Source organism: Dermacentor variabilis, chromosome 4 (genome assembly GCF_050947875.1).
Source record: "Dermacentor variabilis isolate Ectoservices chromosome 4, ASM5094787v1, whole genome shotgun sequence".
NCBI lineage: Eukaryota > Metazoa > Arthropoda > Arachnida > Ixodida > Ixodidae > Dermacentor > Dermacentor variabilis.
Window position 1 is genome coordinate 19,456,885 of NC_134571.1, and position 22,149 is coordinate 19,479,033.

The 22,149-nt window shown below is 46.3% G+C and overlaps 1 protein-coding gene across 2 annotated transcripts in view; it reads left to right on the forward strand.

Moving 5' to 3' along the window:
• The window catches only part of PAN3 (Poly(A) specific ribonuclease subunit PAN3), a 33,854-nt gene extending 24,297 nt beyond the window's left edge, over positions 1–9,557 (forward strand). For both annotated transcript variants that reach the window (XM_075688293.1, XM_075688295.1), the window contains exons 15-16: positions 4,232–4,370; positions 5,024–9,557. In XM_075688293.1, coding sequence (XP_075544408.1) covers positions 4,232–4,370; positions 5,024–5,209 — 325 coding nt within the window. In that variant the 3' untranslated portion in view covers positions 5,210–9,557. The remainder of the gene's footprint in view (positions 1–4,231; positions 4,371–5,023) is intronic.
• Positions 9,558–22,149: the final 12,592 nt, after the last annotated feature.

The window sequence follows — 22,149 nt, forward strand, 5'->3', positions numbered from 1 at the left end:
TTGTGAGTCACTGGCCACGGATATCAAGCACACGGGGCGGTGTTCTCAAGCAGTCATTTTAGATACTGCTATCACTTTTGCAGGACTCTGCATCAGTCTTGTCCAAGTATGCAGTTGAAGGTGTTACTGGCACTGTGCGCATATGAGCTGGGCACAGTGCCAGAGACACTGACGGCCAATTATGCCAACACAGTCAGTGCCAACTTGAGCAAAATATTGTGAAAGTAATAGTATCTCCAAAAGTTATTGGCAGAAAATACTGCTGCAGATCGTAGTTGATCTAAAAATGAACCAACAGCAACCTTCGCAAAAAGGTGCTCTGCCACAGTGGCGATGACGCTACGTCAGATGGATCTGACTGTACCAAGTCAGTCTGAAATCTAAATGAGCCTGCAGTGTTTTGAGTCCCCGAGAGACTAAGTGAGTATGAGTGGATATGAACAAAGTGAAACCATGTGAATTTGAGCTTTTTCAAGTCTTGTGCTCGGAATGGGTTAGTGAGTCTGTATCACACATGTGAGTCATCGTGTATTTTTGAGTTCTCGAGTCTGAATTGGAAGATGAATCTATAGGTCATCCTCAATGAAACATAGTGTTTTCACAAGTGGTGACCATGCGGTCCAGTAAGCTTGAGTTAGGACATTATAGCTTTCTTTCTTGAGAACCTCTTTGTGCCATTTAAAGAGTGCTGAACCGGAAAAAAAAAAAAATGTTTGGTTCCGTTTCAACATACTCAACTTCATTCTGGTTCAGTCTCAGTTTTGAGCACAGGTACGGTGCAGTATGCTTTCTGTGTTGCCGCTCAGCTTGGCAAAATAAATGGAGCTCACCCGGGCTCACTAAAAAATATACATTTCACTTGCTGCTCGCTCGGACTCGCAGTTTGGTCTGAACCTGAGTGAGTCTGAGTAAGTTTGCCAGCCTATGTTAGGCTCCGTCTTTGATCCGTTTTTGGCAGTCATGATTACTGTTTCCATGGTACCTTTCTCGACTAAGTACATTAATTTATTGTTGCACATACAATGGAAAGCAAAAATCCTTGTGTATGAAGATCTAGAATTTCAGTGGGGTCTCACATTTTGACTGTTGGAGTGCTTGTTTGTAGTGGAGTCATTAAAGTGCATGAAGCTTGATTCAAGATGGCACATTTGCTATACCTGAAAAAATGTCGCTATGGTACTAGTATAGCCGTACACTCTGGAATTGGTTAGCAGTGTCATTATGGGAGAAGCAGGGAGGCAGCTGACCTGTGATACGAAGAACTCCCTTTCTCTTATGGGGGCTTTCGAGCTTCATTCATGTCATGATCATGCATTTTTTACATTGCTTTATATTGTTGCTTGTAGGCTGTGATGTAGCTTGCCACTAATGATCGTCACATGGTCTTGCTGTGTAGTTCTGAGTATGTTATGACTATCATAAAAACTGGTATATAAGCAGAATTTTAAAAAAATCCTTCTCATTTTGTATAGCAGTTGTGGCACAACTTCCATTGTCATCTGGCCACTACAGAACAAGAAAGAAAGTATGGAGAAAGCATTGCCTATTTGTTGTTGCCGTTGCAAACACACAAAGTTCGCAAGCTCAGTGCAAGCATGCTTTACTGTCTTGAGATGCAAAATTAGATCTCTGCTTAAGTGCTGCATTTAAAAAAATATTGCTTCCGAGTTTTTCTTAATGTTTGTTGACAATATCACTAAAGCTGTAACTTCTAGTACGCTAAAGTTTTATTTGTCATTTCCAATAGGCGGCGTTCAAAAGGCAGATACAGGGCATCATCTTTTGGCGCCGAGCGCTCAACGCCAGTGGCCTGCGACGTGGGTTTTGCGTTGCCTTGAGAGATGATGCCACGTAGCATGGTGCATCCTACAGGCACTTCTACCCACAATGGTGGCTTAGTGGTTATGGTGTTGCGCTGCTAAGCACGAGGTCGCGGGACCGAATCCTGGCCACAGTGGCCGCATTTTGATAGAGGCGAAATGCAAAAATTGCTGGCTCTCCTGTAATCAAGAGTAGATGTAAGCATTAAATGGGAACCGGCAAATCAGATTGGTTGGAGATGATACAAGCCACAATCTTAAAATGGGTGTAGTGCATGTTTGCAATGGCTACCCCCACCACACTGCCATAATGTGCGCTGGTCCATATGGATGGTAGAAGAATCTAGAAGAAGAAAACCGGTAGAAGGCCACATGGCAGGCAGTGAAAGACGCCAAGAAGACAGTGTGCACTGCCCAGTAAGAAGAAGAATGGATTGAATTCTGGGGTTTTACGGCTAAAACCACGATTTGATTATGAGGCACGCCATAGTGGGATTTTGATCGCCAAGGGAATTTCAACGTGCCCCTAATGCACGGGATATGGGTGCTTTTGGATTTTGCCTCCATCGAAGTGCGGCTACTTGATCCCACGACCTTGTGCTTAGCAGTGCAGCACCATCACCGCTAAGCCACCACGGTGGGCAGAAGCGCCTGAAGGAGGTGCCCGCTGCGTGGCACCATCTCTTGAGGCAATGCAAAACCCATGCCGTGGAACTCGCAGACCACTAGCATTGAGTGCTCAGCGCCAAAAGATGACATTAAAGTGTATAGGGCCCTCTATTGCTTCTTGAATGTTGCTATTGGAAATTACAAATAAAACTTCAGCGTACTAGAAGTTACAGCTTAAGTGGTATTGTGAACAACCATTAGGAGGAACTCTGAAGCAATATTTTTTGTAACTTGTTTCAGCAGTAACTATGCAAAGGTCCTGTACAAAGGGTTGGGGGCCAGAGACCATATCTTTAAAAGTTTTGACTGGTTCCCCGGATTATATAATTTTGTTCTCGCAGCTTGCCTGCATGTTCTCGTTTGTGTGCCCGGAGGTTGTCATTTGAATGCCTGAATAACGGGTCTGGCTTTTGGCTCAAGGGCACTTGAAAGTTGCCTACCACGGGAGCTAAAAGCATTTCATGCTTAAAAAACAATGGAAGATGTGGAAGCAAATGGGGCAGCATGGCGGCAATGCACAGTTTTAGGGTTCCCACAAACAGAAAGTGGAATAGTGCAACTGTCAACATGAACTGAAAACTTCACTCCACAGCCACCATGCTTGTTCTCATTCAGCTTAAAACCACTGTAGTAGAACTTCATTGTGAGTACCTTGCACATGTTCTCCTGATAATGGCAGATTTTATTCATTGTGAAGTATATGAATATGCTTGTAAGTGCATCACTTCATGAAGAGGGAAGGCTTTACCTTTAGCTGGAGGAGTTGAATCTGCAAAAACATGTAAGCTTTTAACATTTTGTAGTAAGACTGGTGGAAGAGCAACTATCCACTGGAACAGATGTGCAGGCTGTAAAAGAGGTCTCATTAGCCACTGTAATTCGTAAACATTGCACAATAAATATGAAGCTGCGAATCCATGGGAGACCATTGAAACGAGTGAATGGCCAGCAGTAATTTGGCAGTTAATTTCCCTGCGTGCTCCCTGGGTGCCCTGTGTGTGTCACTCGTTGCCTGATGACAGGGTTCCGCGTGCCTAGTCCTGCATAACAAGTGCCCTGGTCATCACTAATGATGTATTGTGGGTTGTGAAAAGCGGCTAGCGTCTGCAACGGACAAGAATCTTGACGGCTCATGCGCGGTTTACGTCTCTAATGACGAATGAGTAAATTTTCTGAGTAAATTATGTTCTGTTGTTAATTGCATTGCAGAATATTTTTTCTTTTTTAATTTTATTTACCTCAAAGCCAGAGGTCGACCATACATTCCTATGTATACGGTACTCATGAAAACTTGGAGAAAGCACTTTAGCTTGCTTCAAACCTTGGATCTTCTGAATATTGGTACTGCGACAAAGCTTGAGTACTAAGAACAGCAATGGCTCAAAATATGTCAGTTGCAGTGCATGCTACAAAGCACAAGACATTCGTAGAACATTGTTGAGGAGGAAAATTGAGGCAAACGGGGAATGAAGTGAGACACAGGACAAGGAGGAGGTGGGCACAGAAGCTGTGGTTTTCTAAGCAGGATTATCGATGTGCTACTGCAGGTGTTTTATGCAACCTATACTGCCCGTAACATTGAGTCCTACTGCACATAATAATTTGCTAATTATCACGATCACTACTTCTCGCTTCTTGCAAAGCTGTAAGCTTTTCTTCCTGACAAAGCGAATTTGAAGGGAAAGTACAGCTGGCGAGTAGTATTGCAAGCAAAATTTTTTGTGCTTAATGGTGATGTGCAGGTTTCATCTGGACACATCGTGGTCTGAAACTGGCGACCGCTACATGCTTAAGCTGTTCAGAGATTACCTCTTCCACCAAGTCACAAAGGATAATAGGCCTTGGATAGACATGGCTCATGTGGTACAGGCATTGAATAAGGTAAGTAATACATAGTAGATCTCTCTCTCACCCCCCGTTTTTTTAAAGAGCTGTGCTTTCACTCGACCTTGGTTGCATGTTTGACTGAATGACTACCTCAGCAGGTTTGCCAAGAAGTTTGTTTAGCCATGGTCCCTGCTTTCTTTGCAGTGCATTGCTTTGCATTTGCCCTTTCAGACTGGTGATGCAGAAGTGTTAGACTGGCATGTTCTGGATGGACTCCAAGCTGTCTCTATATGTGGCTTGGCTTACAAGCTGCTTATGCTGTGGGGAAAAAAGATGAAACACTCTGAAAATGTAATTGTATGTGGCTTGTTAAAAGCTGCATGGTAGGTGTGCCTCCTACCACTCAATGACATTTGCATGCTTTTGTGTGCGCTTTGCTTGTTGGGAGAAAGAATAAAAAGGGCACAAATGTCTCTTTGCCTGATTTTGCATATCTAAAATGAAGTCAGGAATGCTTCTTTGCAAATGTAAAGAGAGCAGTATTTCTTTTTTCGTTGCTTTCTATTTAGTGCACATTAATGGTGTTTGCAGCACGCAGGTTAGATGAGCCCACTGCAGGTGTGAAGCAGCATTGCAGTTGCCTTAGCAACAAAGTTTCTTGTTGCTTTCTTTCTTCTTTTTCTTTCATTTTCCTTGCACTGTCAAAGTTGGATGCTGGTGTACCCGAGAAAATCTGCCTCATGTCACGGGACGAGCAAAACATCCTCGTTGTCAGCTATGCTGAGCTGAAGCAGTGCCTCGAGTCCTCATTCAGCGAGCTCCTGTCTGCCACTTCATCAGCGCCACCTTCAACGTCTCTTCCCCAACCTCCGGCCAACCAGCATGCACGGTGACCACACAGAATGTTGTTTTATTTTATGTTTGCTGCTGCTTCGGTATGCACAAGCACGTTGCTTGGTTTTAATTATGCTGCCAGTGAAGAGTTACTTGGGTTCAGAGGCCCCTGATAAGCGATGTTTCAGCAATTTTGCGACGTGAATCTTGCTAGTGCCACTGCTTTCTGTGCATACGCAACAGTTTTCATTACGCTAGTTGACGCAACAGGTTATTACTTTTTTTTTTTCTTCCTCTGGAAATTCTTTTATTATTGCATGCCTTCTTTCCCTGTCTCTTGATAGGTTTGACAACTAGTGATGGGTTCCTTTTCTTTCCCTCTCGCTTTTTGTTTTAGGACATTTGCATAGGTGTAAGGCATTGACAGTTGAGCTCGGTGGTCTCCTTTCTTTTTCGACTTTTTGGCACTCTTGAGAGCTTTTCTCCGTTTTGCTGTAGCAAGATTATTTTTTATTCTATCCTTTTTAAGAAGTGTAGTCAAAAAATTTATTTACGCACACTTTTGCGCAGTCTTGGAAGTTGCTTTCTTGTCTTGAGCTTTATTAGTGATATTTGTAGTCCCCCTCCCCACTTTATTGTGTCTTTTTGTTTGTCCTCTGTGGTGCACCTTCTCTTGTACTTAATCATCAATGCTATCGCGTACAACTTCTGCCACAAAGTGGACATAGTATTGTGCCAATGACTGTGGTGCAGGAAACTAAGCAGCACATACTTGGTTTCGCTTTCTCTTAATGCTGAACCACTGCTATTCAAACGGCACTATGATAATGAACTTAATGCATAACTGTGAGGTGCAGGGGGAACCAAGAAAAAGTGCTTTTGCATGTGTGAATATATTCTGTTGTTTCTTCTGCAGTTAAACTTCTGCACCCAGAGAACTGAATGCAGAAGCTTGTTGAACATTTTGTTGAGTCTCGAGGCAGCTAAACTCTAGTGAAAGCGCATGCTCTTGTACTGCATTCTGTCTATAGCTGTTATGATAGTTTCACTTAGGTGTGGGATGCATGGTTAATGCCGCATGCTGTAGCTGTCCAACATGTTGCCATGCGCCTCCTCATTGCTCTCTGCTAGTGGTGGCCAACGAGCGGATCTTGCCACCAGAGCAATAACGGATATGCTGCGCACTTGTGCTGTTCCATAGGGTTTGTTGCAAATTCGTATTGTTCAAGGAAACCTATTAGGACTGTTTTTATTCCATGTCCTTCCAGGGGCTGTATCCTTGATCAATCAGTTTATCACCTTAAAAAAAAAATGAAATGAAACATGCATCCAGTGGAAAGGGATCTGCATAAAAAAAAAAAGACGGAAGACAGCTTATGAGCACTATTTCTTTGTGGCATAGTTCTTGAATATATTGACGAGACGCCCGTCACCCCAGTGAGTTGTTGCACTTAGACATTGGGCCGCACGGAAAGTGAAAGTATCACTTCAAAGTGATCGGTCAAGAATACGTTTCCTCTACTGTGTTGCCGTTTGTGGTCAGACAGGCTTTTTGTAAAACTTCACTGCTGAGAGCACAAGACTAGGCCGCAAGTCTTGCCACTATGGCGATTGGTGTTGTAACACAAAACACAGGGTTATATATCCTATATGTGTGTGTGAACTTTGACTGCCCTCCAACCTTAAAGTTTGAGCTGCAACATTCAGCGGTTGCAGTATATCTGTTGATGACAGTGGGATGCTGTCTCTGTTGAAACGGATTTATTTTAAGCAAACAAGGCATTTATTTTTTTAAATGTGCTACTGAATAAGAAAGGGTACCTGAGGCCCTGCGAATACAAAGCTGGACAAAAAAAAGTGCCGAGGCATGTTTTACTCATCGTTTTGTTGATGATATCTTGTCTTATAAAGACCACCCTCTTTTTTGCAATAAGTACCAGGAACTTGTTTTTTCTATATGCATGGTTTATTTGTATAGAGTACAAGGACAGTTTCGTAACATTGCTCATGTGATTATAACACAAAATTTTATTGCAAAGGTTAGTTACAATTGCAGGAAGTTGCAACACGTGTTGGTTGGATGTTCAATGCTCACCAAATTAAGTTATGAATTTTAGTTAAGATTGAACACTGCTCACAAAGCATCATAAACTGTGCGTATTTGTGCAAGCTTTGATAGCCAGCATAAACGTGATCAAACTATGTTGGATATGTTGGCTCTAATTTTGTTACAAAAGGGCATCACGAAGCTCTTAAGACTTATGTCGCTCAAGGAACCTGCATGCAGCTGCTGATTCTTTTCATAATGATACTGGCAATCGCTATGATATTCAATATATTTTCGTTATAATTTGCGCTGTCTCTGTTTGCTCCAGCATTCATAACTATTCGGTCGCTTGGCAAAAAAGAATGAAGAAAGAACCATATCGTAGTTCAACAAGTGCAGGCTACCAGGAGCCATTGTTGGCATTGGCCCACTGTTACGAAATCTTCCCTGTACTCTGAATCAGTGCGACGTCTACAGAAAATGTCCATCAGCCTGTATACTCAGCCTGATTTTGACAAACTAAGTGATCTTTGTGTTAGAAATCGGTTCTTTCTTTTTCCTAACAAAAGCAGCAAGTGTTCACAATTCTTCAGTAATACTTAATGTTTTTCCTAATTCCTTTCATGTTCCATGTTCACATGGCTTTTTCATGCCACTGCTTAGTGCTGTTGTTGTGGCAGGTGTGCTCATGTGATCGTGGCTGTTCTTGCCCCTTTTTTAGCCAGGTGCTTTTGTTGCTAACTTTGTGGCTTCCAATGGCCCTGTCGGAACATCTTGGTACCTTATAGTTTAAATATTTGCCTGTAAATACAACTGTACATACATATGACACACACGCACACATATACCTACCTTTTTGTATGCATATATATATATATATATATATATATATATATGCTTATGGAGCCAAACTCAGATTGTGGTACTCACATTATTGGACTTTAAATCACTGTCATTTAATCTCATCTGTAATGCGTGCATTTATGTGCAAAGGGGATCAGTGTGGTTGTGCAGTGCTTGCTGGCATCATGTACATAACTCACGCATGTATATGTACATATAGGTAGGCATGACATATATGCATGGGCGAGTGGAGCGCTGAGAATGTCATAGTGGATTGCAGAAGACCATTGAAGCAGAGAGCTCGCTTTTTGCTGCAGTTAATTAACTTTACCACTTGCTTTCACACATGTGGCCACTTTGTTACTTCAAATCGGGTTATGAATGTGCTGTAATCAAAGCATGGTGCATTCTTACAATTCTCTATTATATGCAGTGGCCTCCTCTTGTCAGATGTGTTCCAAGTTCTCTGAACGCCGTGTACAAACTAGGCAGAAAATGTTTAAGCATAGTCAATGGTCACACAGCGTGTGTAGCTTTTCTTGCTGTGATCTGTTTGTACTTCATGCAATCCAGTGTGAGCAATCTTAAAAGAAAAGTTCACTTTTGTGCTGTGGGCTGTATGCATGGGTACCTATTTCAGTAGCACATAACATCGGCTGCACGACATAGATGTATTGGCAGATCTGTTTTGCCATGCTGGTTAGGGTGTGTACTTTCATTCATACTGCTTTGGAGCCAAATTATTCGCTTGCCATGTTTGAGCAATCGCAGTGTAATAATCTGGTAAGCGTCTCCTTTCTTGTGCTCCTGGGCATAAGGCATGTGTTAGCATAGCTTTAGCAGAGAGCAGCCTTTGTGACACATTCCATTTAAGATCCCCGCCTGTTATATCTTGGGAATGCTGCCTGTAATGAGTAAGGTTGCCATTACGTGAATCATAATCAAGCACCTCGCCTGGACCTAGCCGAGGAGAGATCTGTTGCTGGCTTGATAAGCCTAATCCCTCAGTTGATCTTTCAAACCATTGAAGCCTTGTGTGCTTCATCACTGAGAGAAAAACAAACAAAACAATTACTTTTAAGAGTACAAATATGGTGCGTCATTTTGAGCTGGATGTTGGGTTATGTTGGATCAATTAGGCTTGCACATTGACAAGCGTGTGCGATTCCATGCCATTCGATAATGATACAAGGGTCCTAGCGGCATTCGTGCTCACCAAAGCCATTTTGGGAAGTTCTGTGCAAGGGTGGTTGTTTTTGGAAAAGTGCTTGCCATATAGGATGTATAGGATCAGTTGTGATTTGCCAATAAGACACGACAGTGTCCCGTTTTCAGCTTTCAACAGATGGCACAATGGCAAAGCAGCACATGAAAATGTGGTCATAACGGATGGGAATGAGGGAGCTGTGAGTTCTGTTTTAGGTGTGTGTCTTTCTACAAATGTAAATAAGTGGTGACTTTTTGTACAGTTCCTGTAAGAGCTATTTTTATTGGAAAATAAAGGTTGGAAACCCTTACTTGTGTCTGTGAATATCCCAGAGCAGCAAACTACACTTTTGAAGAAGTGAGAAGTTTACAACCATTTTCAGGTGAAAGCTACAGTGTGGGGGAGTGCCTTAGCAACTTACTTGTCAAAATGTCTAATATTTTGCAATTTGTAGAGTTTGGCCATATTTTACAATATTAAGCAGACATTTTCGGCTCCACAGTGTGCTTCACTTTAGTCATGCTAGACTGACGAGATGTAACGTTCTCCACTCTTCATATAGATATAATAAGTAAACCCAGTACTCCTCGTTCTCGATGAGAAACACGTCAACAACATCCTTAGTGTGGATGAGTCTGACGACGGCATGGGCCAGCTACCCCTTTCGACATGCCCGACCCCAACTCTTGCAACCTGCGCAGTGGGTGAGTGCACCTGTGCCGACCGCCGTTGCTGCAGTCTGCTGTCGTCTGCCCTCGAGACAAAGGCGCGGCAGTTGTGGCGGGAAAACGCGGGCATGTGCGCCGCAGTAGCTGCCGCGGTGTGCAAGGACCGGATTGTGCATTGTGGAGGTAGACTAGCGCAACAGTTGCAACTCCAACAAATGGGAAAAGTGGGAAGACCACGCATTGTGTGCACGGCCGGAAGGACAAGCAGAGCACGAAGAGGGGTGTTGGCAGCAGAGATGCGACTATAACCAACGGCAAAGTGCCCGTGTGAAAGTGGAGAATGTGGCCAGTGACTTGGCCTCCGAAGAACGTCAGCGAGAGCAGATGCGAGTGTCTAATCATCGGTGTCGAGCGCAAGCTACTGATGAAGATTGCACACTGGAGGCCGCTCACAAGCGTCTAGCTAGATCGTTCGAGTCTGTATCCAAGCGGCAGAAGCGCGAATTGCCACCTCCTTTGAGTTTCACCGGGGCACCAGTTGAGCCCCCTTTTATGGAACATCGTGGTGCGCGGCTTGTTGGAACTTCCAGTTCCACAGGGTGTTGTCATACAGGCATATGCGGACGATATTGTAATTACTATTCCGGGTAAGAACCGGGCGGACATTGAGCGACTGGCTGAGGTGGTTTTGACCTCTGTAAGTGATTGGGCGCAGGAGACCCGCGTTCATATTAACACGGCAAAATCATTCTTCCTAGCGTTTCCACACGGGTGCACCTCCATGAAAACCAATGCTCTCCGCGTGGCTGTGGGTGATGACCGGCTACAACGGAAAGAAACTCAAAATTCTTGGCGTCGTATTCGATTCCCGATTAGGCTTCAAAGAACATGCGGATTATATTCGTGAGAAATTGGAACTAATGGCTCCCAAAATTACGACATACATAAACATGCACCATTCCATAACTCCCCTCGCGATTCGAGCCTTATATAAACAAGTCGTGCTCCCGGTCATCACCTACGCGGCCCCGGTCTGGTGGCCGGAATTCCCTGATAGCCTATTAAAGGCCAAACTGATATCGTTACACCGCGTTCCCCTACTTAGTCTCACAGGGGCATACCGTACGACGCGCACATCGGCTTTACAAATCTTATTGCGTGCGGCACCTCTCCCTCTAGAGCTGGAGCGCCTTCGTGCCGAATTCCACTTATTCCTGCTTCGACGTCCTACCTGCTATGGTCCTGCATATTACATTCCCCAAACAGTTGACTTTCCGTACGATCCTTGGATCGATCACCCAGCAGACAGATACCGCTGTTCCTTTGAACGACTCAGCCTTGCGGAGGTGGCCAGGCATTCAACCGAACAGGCTTTACATATATATACTGACGGCTCGTATTCTGAAACTTCTGCGGGGGCGGCGTACGTGGCACTCGACTCCCGAGACAGAATTTTGAAAATCGGTAAATTTAAAGTGGAACACGCTGGCGGTGCGTACTGTGCAGAGGCCATAGCATTTCTAGAAGCCCTCAATTATGTGACCGTGTTACGACCTCGCAGGCCTGTTAAGATCTATTCTGATTGCCTATCCCTACTGTCAGCGATCGCGGCACTGCGGTCGGTTGATTCCCGTGTCGTTAATATTAAGCGAGTGCTCCGCGACTTGTCAACATATACAGCGATCAAATTATATTATGTACGGGGTCACTCAGGGGTACTCGGCAATGAACTGGCGGATGAGGCGGCAGCGAGTGCTGCACGATACGGCGTATCGCGCAGTGCTCTTCTATCTATCCGCTCTCTTAGGACAAAATTTTATCAGCAGATGGAACACGACTGGCAACGTGAACGGGCCACGGAGAACGCCAGTACGGCTACATACTTGTGGACACCTGAAATTAAATCTATACCTGTCTTTTTCCCCCTCATAAATCCTTAGTTCACATTATTACTGGACACGGCCGCTTCCCATATTACCTTCACCGTTTCAATCTCGCTCCCCATACCTTGTGCGCCTGTGGGCTGGTCTGCCAATCTTTTGAACATTATCTGACTGAATGCCACATTACGGCGGCACTTGCGAGGCAGCTTGCGGGCGTGCCGGTGGGCCGTCTTGACGAGACCTCATACAAGCATATTTTGGGGCCTAAGCGAAACCGGGCACTTCTTATTCGAATGGCTCACCTTATTGGTGGCTCGTTGCCGGATTATCCGCGGGGCGGCCCGCGGGTGGATGCGTCGTAGGTCGCGCTGTCTGCCACACGTTTCCATGCATGCGTAGAATACCACTTTCATTTCCTCCCACACACCATAGAATGCGTCTCAGTTCCAAGTGCAGCTGGGTTGGAGCATCTTGTTCTACAGGCAGTAGGCTCCTGTTTTGGATGCCAACTTTACATTTCGAGGGTGTATACCGGTCCACATCTCGAGTGCCAACGCACGGCCAGACGTGCATGCCCAGTGTCGTGGCTGACACTAAATCCAGCGACTGGGACGGCCGTCAACTTTGCTCCGGCAAAGGGATGGGTCAGCTTATACTGCTGCCAACCTCTTCCAGTCCTTGATGCACGTACCCGGACGGCTGGGGGTCGTGGCGGACCCTTACTCCAGCGACTCGGAGGGGCATGCGGACGCCTAATCGGCTCCGACGTCAAAGGCCCATTATGAGTTCGCCCTACCCGTCTTGCACTCGGCATCAGCAGTCTCATCCAGGTTCACACACGTGTGCCCGATGCCGACCCGCATGCCCTTCCATACCATAATGGTGGCTCTGTCGCAAGTCTTACCCGCAAGGGCTTCAGCGCCTGCCTGATCTCCCTCGTACTGCATTGCGGCAATGCCCACCCAGACTGCGCCGGAACACGCATTTTACAATTCATTTATAGGCCCATGCTGACCTTTGCTGTTACACTCTTGACGGTGTCGAGCGCCATTCATTCGTGTGCGCGGGCGGCGGGCCTGCCGTCGCGTCTGCGCTGCGCGCCTCCCCGTCGGGCATTACAAGGCAACCGATGACGAGAGCAAACAGGCGCACGCATGCCTACAAAACGAGGTCATTATTCCACACCTGCGTGGGCTGGCTTAAGTCATTACCTTCAGCAGCCGACCATTGCCTGCTTGATTAATCTGTGCGCATCCGGGGGACCGGGGTTTCGCACGTGTCGCGGTGCCGCGGGGCTCTGGGGTGGCTTCGCGGTGCTGTGTCAGTCGGGTACCTGTTCAAATGTATTGCATAAGGTCTGCTCGTACTAGACCATACCTCAGCCCACACTTAGCACAAAGCTCAGGAAATGCTTCGGACCCTTATAGGTGTGTCGCCTGGATTATCCCTTACTTCTTTCCTGTACTCTTTAGTTTTCTTTCTTCATTCTATTGTAAAACAACTTTCGGCCGCCACGGCGTCCTAACTTCTCGCTTTTCAGAATGTGGATGGGAGGGGCAGCTGCTGTTTCTAGACAGACAGACACAATAGCTGCAGTTTACAGTAAGGGGCTAGTTCGACGTATATATCGGCTCGGCTAATCAGTATTACCAGTCTCTTCAAAAAAAAAAAAAAACTACAATCCATGGCGACCACTCTGTACATCCACGTGCGCCCTGCTTCCCAGCTGGTCCGTGCGTGGATGGGAGGGGACAGTTGCCCACAATGAAGGACAGTCATATCTCAGTGGCCCATTCAGCACGCCACATTGTTCTTCTCTTGGGAACAAACATTTCTATCCAACTACAATTTCATCCTATTCTGAGTTGTCTCATTAATTATCCTTTGATCGCCAACGTACATTCTACTGGTCCATCCATATTGGACCAGTCGAGTTACCACTGATTCAATTTTCAAGTTTTACAGTGTTCTTCAGCACAGGCATCCAGTCTTTCCTGCTTTCGGAAGTCCCAGGCCGACCCAGGCCATACCCACATCGGGCATCTGGTCTCTGTCATCTTATCATCGAGTCACCTTCTCCATTACTTGAATAAACGCTTTATGCGCGGTTTTCTGTCCTCGCCGAAGGAACATTGGGACACCTGCAGTTACCGTGCCCTCTCTTTCTTTTTTCAATTGGCTTTTACCTTCAATTCGTCCTTTGGGTTACCACCCCTCATTTTTTATATTTAATTGGCTTTAAACCCGTTATTGCTTTCAGTAGGTACGGGTCTCCCCACTTTTCTTTAGTTTGTTTTCTTTTCGGGGAAAAGACGAATTCCGGGGCAAATACCAGATTCAAGAGAATGTTTCTGGATGCAGAGTTTGGCCATAGTTGCTTGATCTGTGATCAACAGCTTTGCTGGCATATCCGGCACCATATGAATAATACAGCCCATTAAAAAAAAAATTATTTCCTGCACCAAGTTGGGGATGGAGCATAGCATCTACAACCCCTGACCTCTGGCATCTAAAGGAGCTCCGACAGCGTGACTAAAAGCCAAAGATGCCGCTTTGGCGGCCGCAGACCAATGACTAATGACGCATTGTTACTGAGAATTCATTTTATTGTAAAATACTCATTTGCAGGTTATACTGCAGTTCTTGTTCATGACTAGGTGGCACGCGCATTGCATTGCGAAGCAGCAAACTCTGTCACGTGCGCCCCAGTGACACCCACTGACGACAAAAAAACACGCCTTGTCATTCGAACACTCTATGGCCCGTTAGGATCACATTTGGATGAAAGTTTAATAAAGGACAACTCTGGCGATTTTTTTTACCATGTCAAGCGTATGGCATTTTTAGGTTCCCGATACCCCCCAGTCACATGCCTGATAGTAGAATTCCTCTGCAAATTAGAAGATAGTTTTAGATAAGCAAAAGAAAAGCGCGAAAATAAAAACAAAAACTGACCGAGCAGCCGAGTGAGCACTTTCGTGTGGCGTCACGAGCGGCACACTACGCTGTAGAGGAAAGAAAAAAAAAGTAGCAGCTTCGCGCGACAGGTGAAGCATCGATTGCGATAGCAAATTCGTTGACAGATACACGAAAGAAGGATAGTAGGTTTATCACGAGCATAAACTTGTAAATGTTTACTAACAAGCATGGTGTTGCACGCGCACAGCAAACATGAACTCATCTGACTCGATGACCACGCACATTCGCTGTCAAAATGCTGGAGTGAGAAAGTGCGGAAGCAGCAGTGAGCGACTTGACCTTCGTGCTGCCTCTCCTTTCTACAAGAACACAGCCCAAATGAAGCAATCAGCACTACATCGTAGATCGTTTTCAACATAGGGCCCGCGCGCGCGCCGCCGCAGTAGACAGCCCACTCCCCGTGCCTTGCACGTATAATGGAGGAAGACGCGCCAATTCCGCCCTTCCTTGAGCGCCCAAGATTGAGCCATCATCGTAGGCTCACCCTCGCATGCTTTCACTCGCGCATACACCATGCAGGGTGTGGCGATGATGTTATCGCACTTGGACTTTATATACGGAACATCACGGCAACGCCGATGGTTGAAATGTGCCTGGAGTGTACATATAATTGCTATCGCAATAAACCTGAGAGGCCGTGACGTCACTCTGTGAAGCTAATGCCATCTTTGGCTGGTCGTTTATGAGCGCTCTCGCGAGCGGCGTTGTCTTTGGCTGGTTGAAAGAGCGTGCGCGCCCTGCGTTCGGCCAGCTCTTCTCGATTGCTGTCCTCCATCTTCGAGCGCTTTGAGGCGCTTCGAGCCCTGTTGTCGGAGCAGTCGTCGAGATTGAAACGTCATCGCTGCGCTGCGTCCCTGCTGTTGGCGACGACCCACCGTAACCGTAACCTAGGCTGCTGCATGCTGGCATCACGACGAACGTTCGTCCCGCCGGCGCGGCCACCGGTTTTCCCGGCAGCACCGGGAGCTTTGGATAGGCGAAAAATCAGACCTTGGCAGTAGTCACATGGTTTTGCATCTGCCACTTCCTCCTCTGATAGCGAGTCGCACGTTTGGCTTGCGCGTTTGTCCTCTACCTATGAGCTCGGGGAACGCCGGATCTGCCCGACTGCTTCGGGGGATGGAGGTGACTAGTCGAAGATACCATAAGTGACACCGGAAGTTTGCATTAGTTACTCCACCATCTTGTCGGGGCAAATGGCCGGGCTGCTCGGACATGCACACGCTGTAGTGATCCGGCCAGCAGATTCAATAGTAGTGTATACCATCACACCACACGTACACTTGCGGCCGCGCGCAAGCTCGCGTCTACGCACCTGCCGCGCCTTGCGATGAATGGCGGTTCGCAACCACAAGTATGCGCGACAGCGCGCGCTCACTAGGCTCACTCATCAACGCCTCGGCACACTCCGCTTCGTACTTTGTTATTGACAGTGTTTCAAAATGCTTGGATGTCTACAAACGTAATTGTTATATTTTTATAGCTGTTAGATCGGCACAAAAAGAAAGAAGTACTTCCTTGCATGATATAAATGTGCTTCACTGAGAGTTGAATGTACCGCGCCGTGGCTGCGGTTCCCGTTGCTTGTAGCTGTTCCCCGAGCACGAGGCATTGCGCGAGCTCACGTAGCGTTTCGACGCGTACGAGCCAGGCCGCACCGTCTGCGCATGCGTGGGCGCGTGGACAAGATCTTGCGCAGCGTGCGTCTAAATGTCATACAACAATCCCTCACGTGACCTGATCCTAGGCACCTAGAGACAGGATTGCTTAGGGACTTTTGAGAAAGCGTGATGATGGCGCCATGTGGCACGTTGAATCTCCGGCCCACGCCGACCGCTGGTCGTATGTCTCCGCAGTAGGTTCAATATTTGTTGGCGAAAAGTCATGCAGTAGTAGTGGTGTGGCATGTCGACCTTTAGTCTTGGTGAACTCTGGTGGTTTGAGACCCGTATTTCTGAAGAATTCATTGGTGCTGACGACCGAAATATTCAAGTGGCGCAGCGCCTCGGCAATGCGATTTGTGAACCGGCGCTGTGCAGCAGCGTCGCCGTGTTTGCCCTTTTAGGCAGCGTCATCACATCGCACATACACCTTTACTTGACGGGCGTCGTCATAGGCGGAGGTCTTGTACGTGTTCTTTGCCACGACTTATGTTACGTAATATGCCTTAAGGTGGTGCTTGGTCACAACTGTTCACGCGTCCTTGAAATGGGGCTGCGCATGTTTTCAATCGTGTTCAGCGATAGTGCGCCATTCGTGACTTGGTACGATTTACTTTTATTGTGGGCTTTACGACAATTATCGCGTAGTGCTGTGAACTTAACAGAGCTTTAGGGCATCACATGGTCTGCCAGAATTCTACGAACTAAAATGCAGAGTAGATGTTTAATATTATTCGTAGTAAGGGTGCGATAAACACGAGGTGGATCTTGGTACTGCGCCCTGTTATGTTCAGCTGCATCTCTGCCTGTGTTTCGCGCTCGTAGTTTTAGTAATGGGACGCAGGGTTCTGTATGAAGTTGAAACGAATGAATGTGTATCTGTGCGTCTGCAATAACTTCACTGCAACATATTTGTGTAATGCGTTGAAGCAAACAGTGTATTGCGGTGACGGGATGTATGGCAGCCCCAGTTGCAGCTTTGATGTCACCGTTACCCTGAAGATACTGCCCCACCTGCTCTTGAACTCTCTATTTGCCAGTATTTTTATTTTCACATGCTGAATGGTCCCACTGCAATACATATATGTAGTGAGGTGAAGCTTATTAAAGTTGCCAAATGCTTTGACAGTGTCAGATCTAACAGTTTTAGAGGGACATGGCCAATGCAATAGCCCAGAACTTCACTTTAACCAATTCATTGAGCACAGTCTTTACCAAGCCAACGGGGAGAAAAAACGAGACATAAAAAGCATCGTCTACGCTTCACTATCCATTTTCCAAAACATAACACCATTCAAACGCCCAAGGCGCATTCAGTGATAAAACCCGCACGACTATGGGAATAATGACCAATGAATAACATGGAAAAACATGAAGAAAGGGCGTCTGAGTACAGCGTCTGCGTCAAAACTAAAATCTCTAATAGTCACTCACCTAAAATGTTGATAAAACGTGTGATCGGATCGCGCGAAAAATGAAGCATGTGACAAACAATGAAATGGACAGAACAGTTGAACGATAAAGGGTCTAAAGAACAGCGTTTGCGTCAAAATGAGGAAAAAAAATGAAAAAATTTTTAAAAATTAAGAAACGCGACAAAATCTGTAAGAGCCACTAGAAAATTGTCAACAAAATAAAAACTAAATAAATGAAAGGAAGCCAAACGGAAAAAACCTAAGTGAAATCACTCTAACATGAGGGCTAAATGTAACCTAACAAAGTTGTCTCCTTGTCACTAAGCGCAATGGACAGCCTGAGGACGCATTTGTTTCCCTCTTTCTTGATGAAATAGGCTTCCACAATCTCCCGCTCGAACCTGTCTTTTCCAAACTTCAAAAATTTAGTTTTGTCGAACTGAGGGCGGCAATTAGTGCAGTCTCTGCAATGCTCTGCAAGGAAGCTCCCTTCATTGTTGCGCAGATTACGGCAATGTTCCATTGCACACTCATTGAAACGTCGACCTGTTTGTCCGATATAGCTGCGACGACAGCTTAGAGGGATTTGGTACACGACACGTGTCCTGCATTCAGTGAACTTGTTCTGATGCTGAATTGAACAAGCCGGGCGTTTCTCTCGGTCCTGCCTAGCTCAGTGCCACATTTTGCGACAAAAGCAGTGATCACTCAGAATTGCCTTTCCTAATATTACTCCAAGAATTCTTTAAACAGTTCGTTTTTTAAACACGAAGCATGTCATGCCCAACTAGAAAATTAACCACGCAATAAGCTACTAGAAGTAGCTAAAAAGTCAGCAGTCTTCTGTAGTTAGCTTGATTTGCAGCTCCTAAAATTGGCTATTATTGAATTAGAGGAAGGAAACAACTTGAATAAACATATGTCTCATCAGAAAGTTGTGGTGGTGTGCTGCAGGCTAAGGCAGTGAAAGGAAGCCGTTTTGGCATTGGTCTACCTCTGTCCCAAAACCAGGCACCGCAGCCGAGGCAACTTCACTTGGCTTTGGCATCTTCAAATTCGCTTTCCCAAGCACAGGATACTCGGTCGAGGTGAGCTCAATGCACATCACCCACATTGGGGATGCAAAGACGTACGGCCAAGAGGATGCCACCTTGACGAAGCAGACACCACAGCAACTATCCCAACTGCCACAACCTCCATTAAAACCAGAAGGGCAGTACACTTACCTAGCATGGGCAACTGGGGCCTTCATCCAGAGTGTCAGTACAACTCTGTCCCAAGAGGCAGCGGCCATTATCCAGTATAACACTTGATGTAGGGGTGAAAATGTGCCACATTCAAAAAATCAGGGTTTCAGGCTGGGACCATTTCTGTGATGTACTTGAGTCTCGAGAATGTGAAGGTATTGAAGAATCACTAGCAACACGCATCCTTTACACACTGCAAAGAGCGACATGCGAACTAGAGCTTACTGGGCCAACATCCAGCCCTGACAAGCACGTGCTGCAATTTTGGGGTGAGCAAGCCAAGCTGCATACTGCATACTTAAATTGTGGCTGCACGCAACAAACCCTGATCAATGTTCTGCACAAGACTGAACAGGCAAGATGTCATGCTAAAAAACTTGCCAGAGACTAGTGGATGGGCCACTGTGCGTCATTTGAACGTATTGGCGGCGAGGAGTTACGGAGTCGCCATCTGCCGGAAGCGCCTCCCTTGCGTAGTATGAGGGATCACGCGGCGCGCTCCCCATAGGTTTCGCATACGGCGCTCAATAAAAACACCATGCGGCAGCCCTCCTGGACATTTATGTAAGTACTCTCAATACGAGGGAAGCTTTTTGACTGTCTATATAATAATCTTGGGCAAACTGAAAGCACAGAATCGTTTACAGACGCTATCTCTTTACCAAATATGTACAGTAAACGCCACTGCATGTGCGCAGTCGTCGCGATGGAGTCTCCCGAACCGGCTTCTTGCATGAAAGGTAGGCAAACGCTGAGAGTAAACCACGGTAAATATGTTCTTATTGTGGTTTGTCTGTATAACCAAATGGAGCATAACAGAATGAAGCCTCACTGCAGCGATTGGACGGATCCGCAGCGACCGACTGCGCGTCTGCATGCATGTACGCGCACAATGTTTTGCTTTCGCTGTGAGCCCGTTTTCGCACCGTGCCGCGAGCTTTAGGCCGCAGCATATGAGCATTTGACAGTACAGTAGCAACCACTGTTGCGTGGATGCCATCAGAACTGTTCAAACATAATTTCGTTATAGAGACTTCGACGCCTACAGCGACTGTGATGTGCCATCGCGACGATTCAATCTATTTTGTCTTCTAAGTTCTTGGACATGTCCATATTATTTCTCAAGTTGCGTCGCACTGTATGTTTATCGGTCTTCTCAGCATGCGATTTCCCTCTGCTTTTTCGTAATCCAGTGCATTAATTCACAACAGAAACATGACCATATCCCATGTCTTTATTTTAATGTGCGTCTTACAGCTCTCTTTCCATTCCAGTGAATTTGCCAGTATCTAGCATCAAGTTCATAGACGAAACCGTCATGGCATTAACCGGGGAGTGGGCGCGGGCGAGCGTCTCAGTACATGTTTTCTGCTACTCACCGAACATCGCAATCCCGGCGCCGTAGCAGAAATCTTCCTCGCCTCTGTGCTTGCTGCATACCCAAGTTGCAGCCTATGGCTGTCTGCCGGTTCTAAGTTTCGTGAGCCAAGCTTCACGCAGCTTCTTCTCCTGCGGCTACGTGTGATTAAGGCTGACACCTGGCTCCGTTGTGTACGTGGGGCACTGCGGCACTGAGCAGTAGCCTACCATGCTGCACGCCTCCAAAGGCAGTCACTACCTATTATAGTACTTTCAGATGTTGTAAAGCAGACACCCAAGGCGGTAAAGCCTAACCACTTAATCAGAACCGCAGCGCAGCTGGGACTTTCAACTTTCGTTTTCAGCTCGCTTCAGCGCCTCCGAAGCAGCCGACGCGGCCGCTGTGTCCGCGTGATCCCTCATGCCACGTCACGTTGACGGTGGCGCCAGCTCTTCCAGTGGTGGAGCTCAAGGCCAATAGGTCTCAGTAAGATTCGACACATTCTCGGCTATAACAGAATGAACCAAATACTGTAATACTATTGAAAGCAGGCTGCTCGATCTTCAGTGCACATCTGAGTAATTTGAGGAACAAGCTGCAGATGCTTACCCCGACCACCTCACAGTCACCAGAGTTGTACGCACCTTAATGACCACTTGCCAAGGAAGGAATGGAGAGCCTCTTTACAATGGCAGAACCTGTTGTTGCTCTCGAACGTGTCAACACTTAAAGCGCACATGGCACAGATGGAGTCATTTTGCAGATGTTGAGGAATCTTGCTGAAACGAGGAAGCAAGCACTATTGCTTGTAATCAGTGAGATCTGGAATATTGGAATTCCCCAGAGTGGAAACACTTGGTCATGATGCCACTACCGAAACAAGGCAAGAAACCTGACACCATAGCCAACCTTTGATCAGTCTCACTCACATTGACAGTGTGCAAATTGACTGAAAGAATGTGCCTCACGAGGCTGAACTACCATATGGGAAAGACAAGGCTACTTCCACCTGTGCCAGATTGGTTTCTGGCCTAAGGTTGACACGTGCGACAATAGCCTCTTTCTGCATCAAAGCATCGCCAATACCAGCCGCTTCGGAGGAAAGATATATGGGTTCTTAGTTGCAGTCGAACCAAGAATGTTGAGCATAGTCTGCAACGAGGAGGTGCTGGTAGCCTTTCGTGAAGCCTGCCCAGGCATTAGGGTTGCCAGTGTTTCCAAAGCCTCCTATGCAACCAAATGTTTGAAATATGAAGTTACAGTAAATAGCCAAAGAACCTTTACCAAGTGCACAGGTGGAAATGCAGATAAAACCCAGACCAGCACACTTGGTTTCAAGAGTGATTCGCTGATGAGGTAAGAAGGTGACTTAAGAGTTGGTGATAAGGTATACCGAATGCAAGTGTGTGCAGTATGTATGAGGTGTGTTAGAAAAGTATACGACGTTATCTTTTTTGAGAACATCTGATGGATATGAAACAAGCGCGCTTGCATTAGCCGACCTTTAACCCGGCGTTCGTGTTGTCCACTTCTCTACTCTTGTGTCCTGTCTGCACGCCTCGCTTCTATTTTGCATAATTAAACCCTCGTGCACATGCGCGAATGTTTTCCCGCCTGCCGATAGCGTCAGTCGCTGGGACGCAGCGAGGTAGTACGCAGTGCTCTCGTCGGTTTTTTATTGCAAGGAAA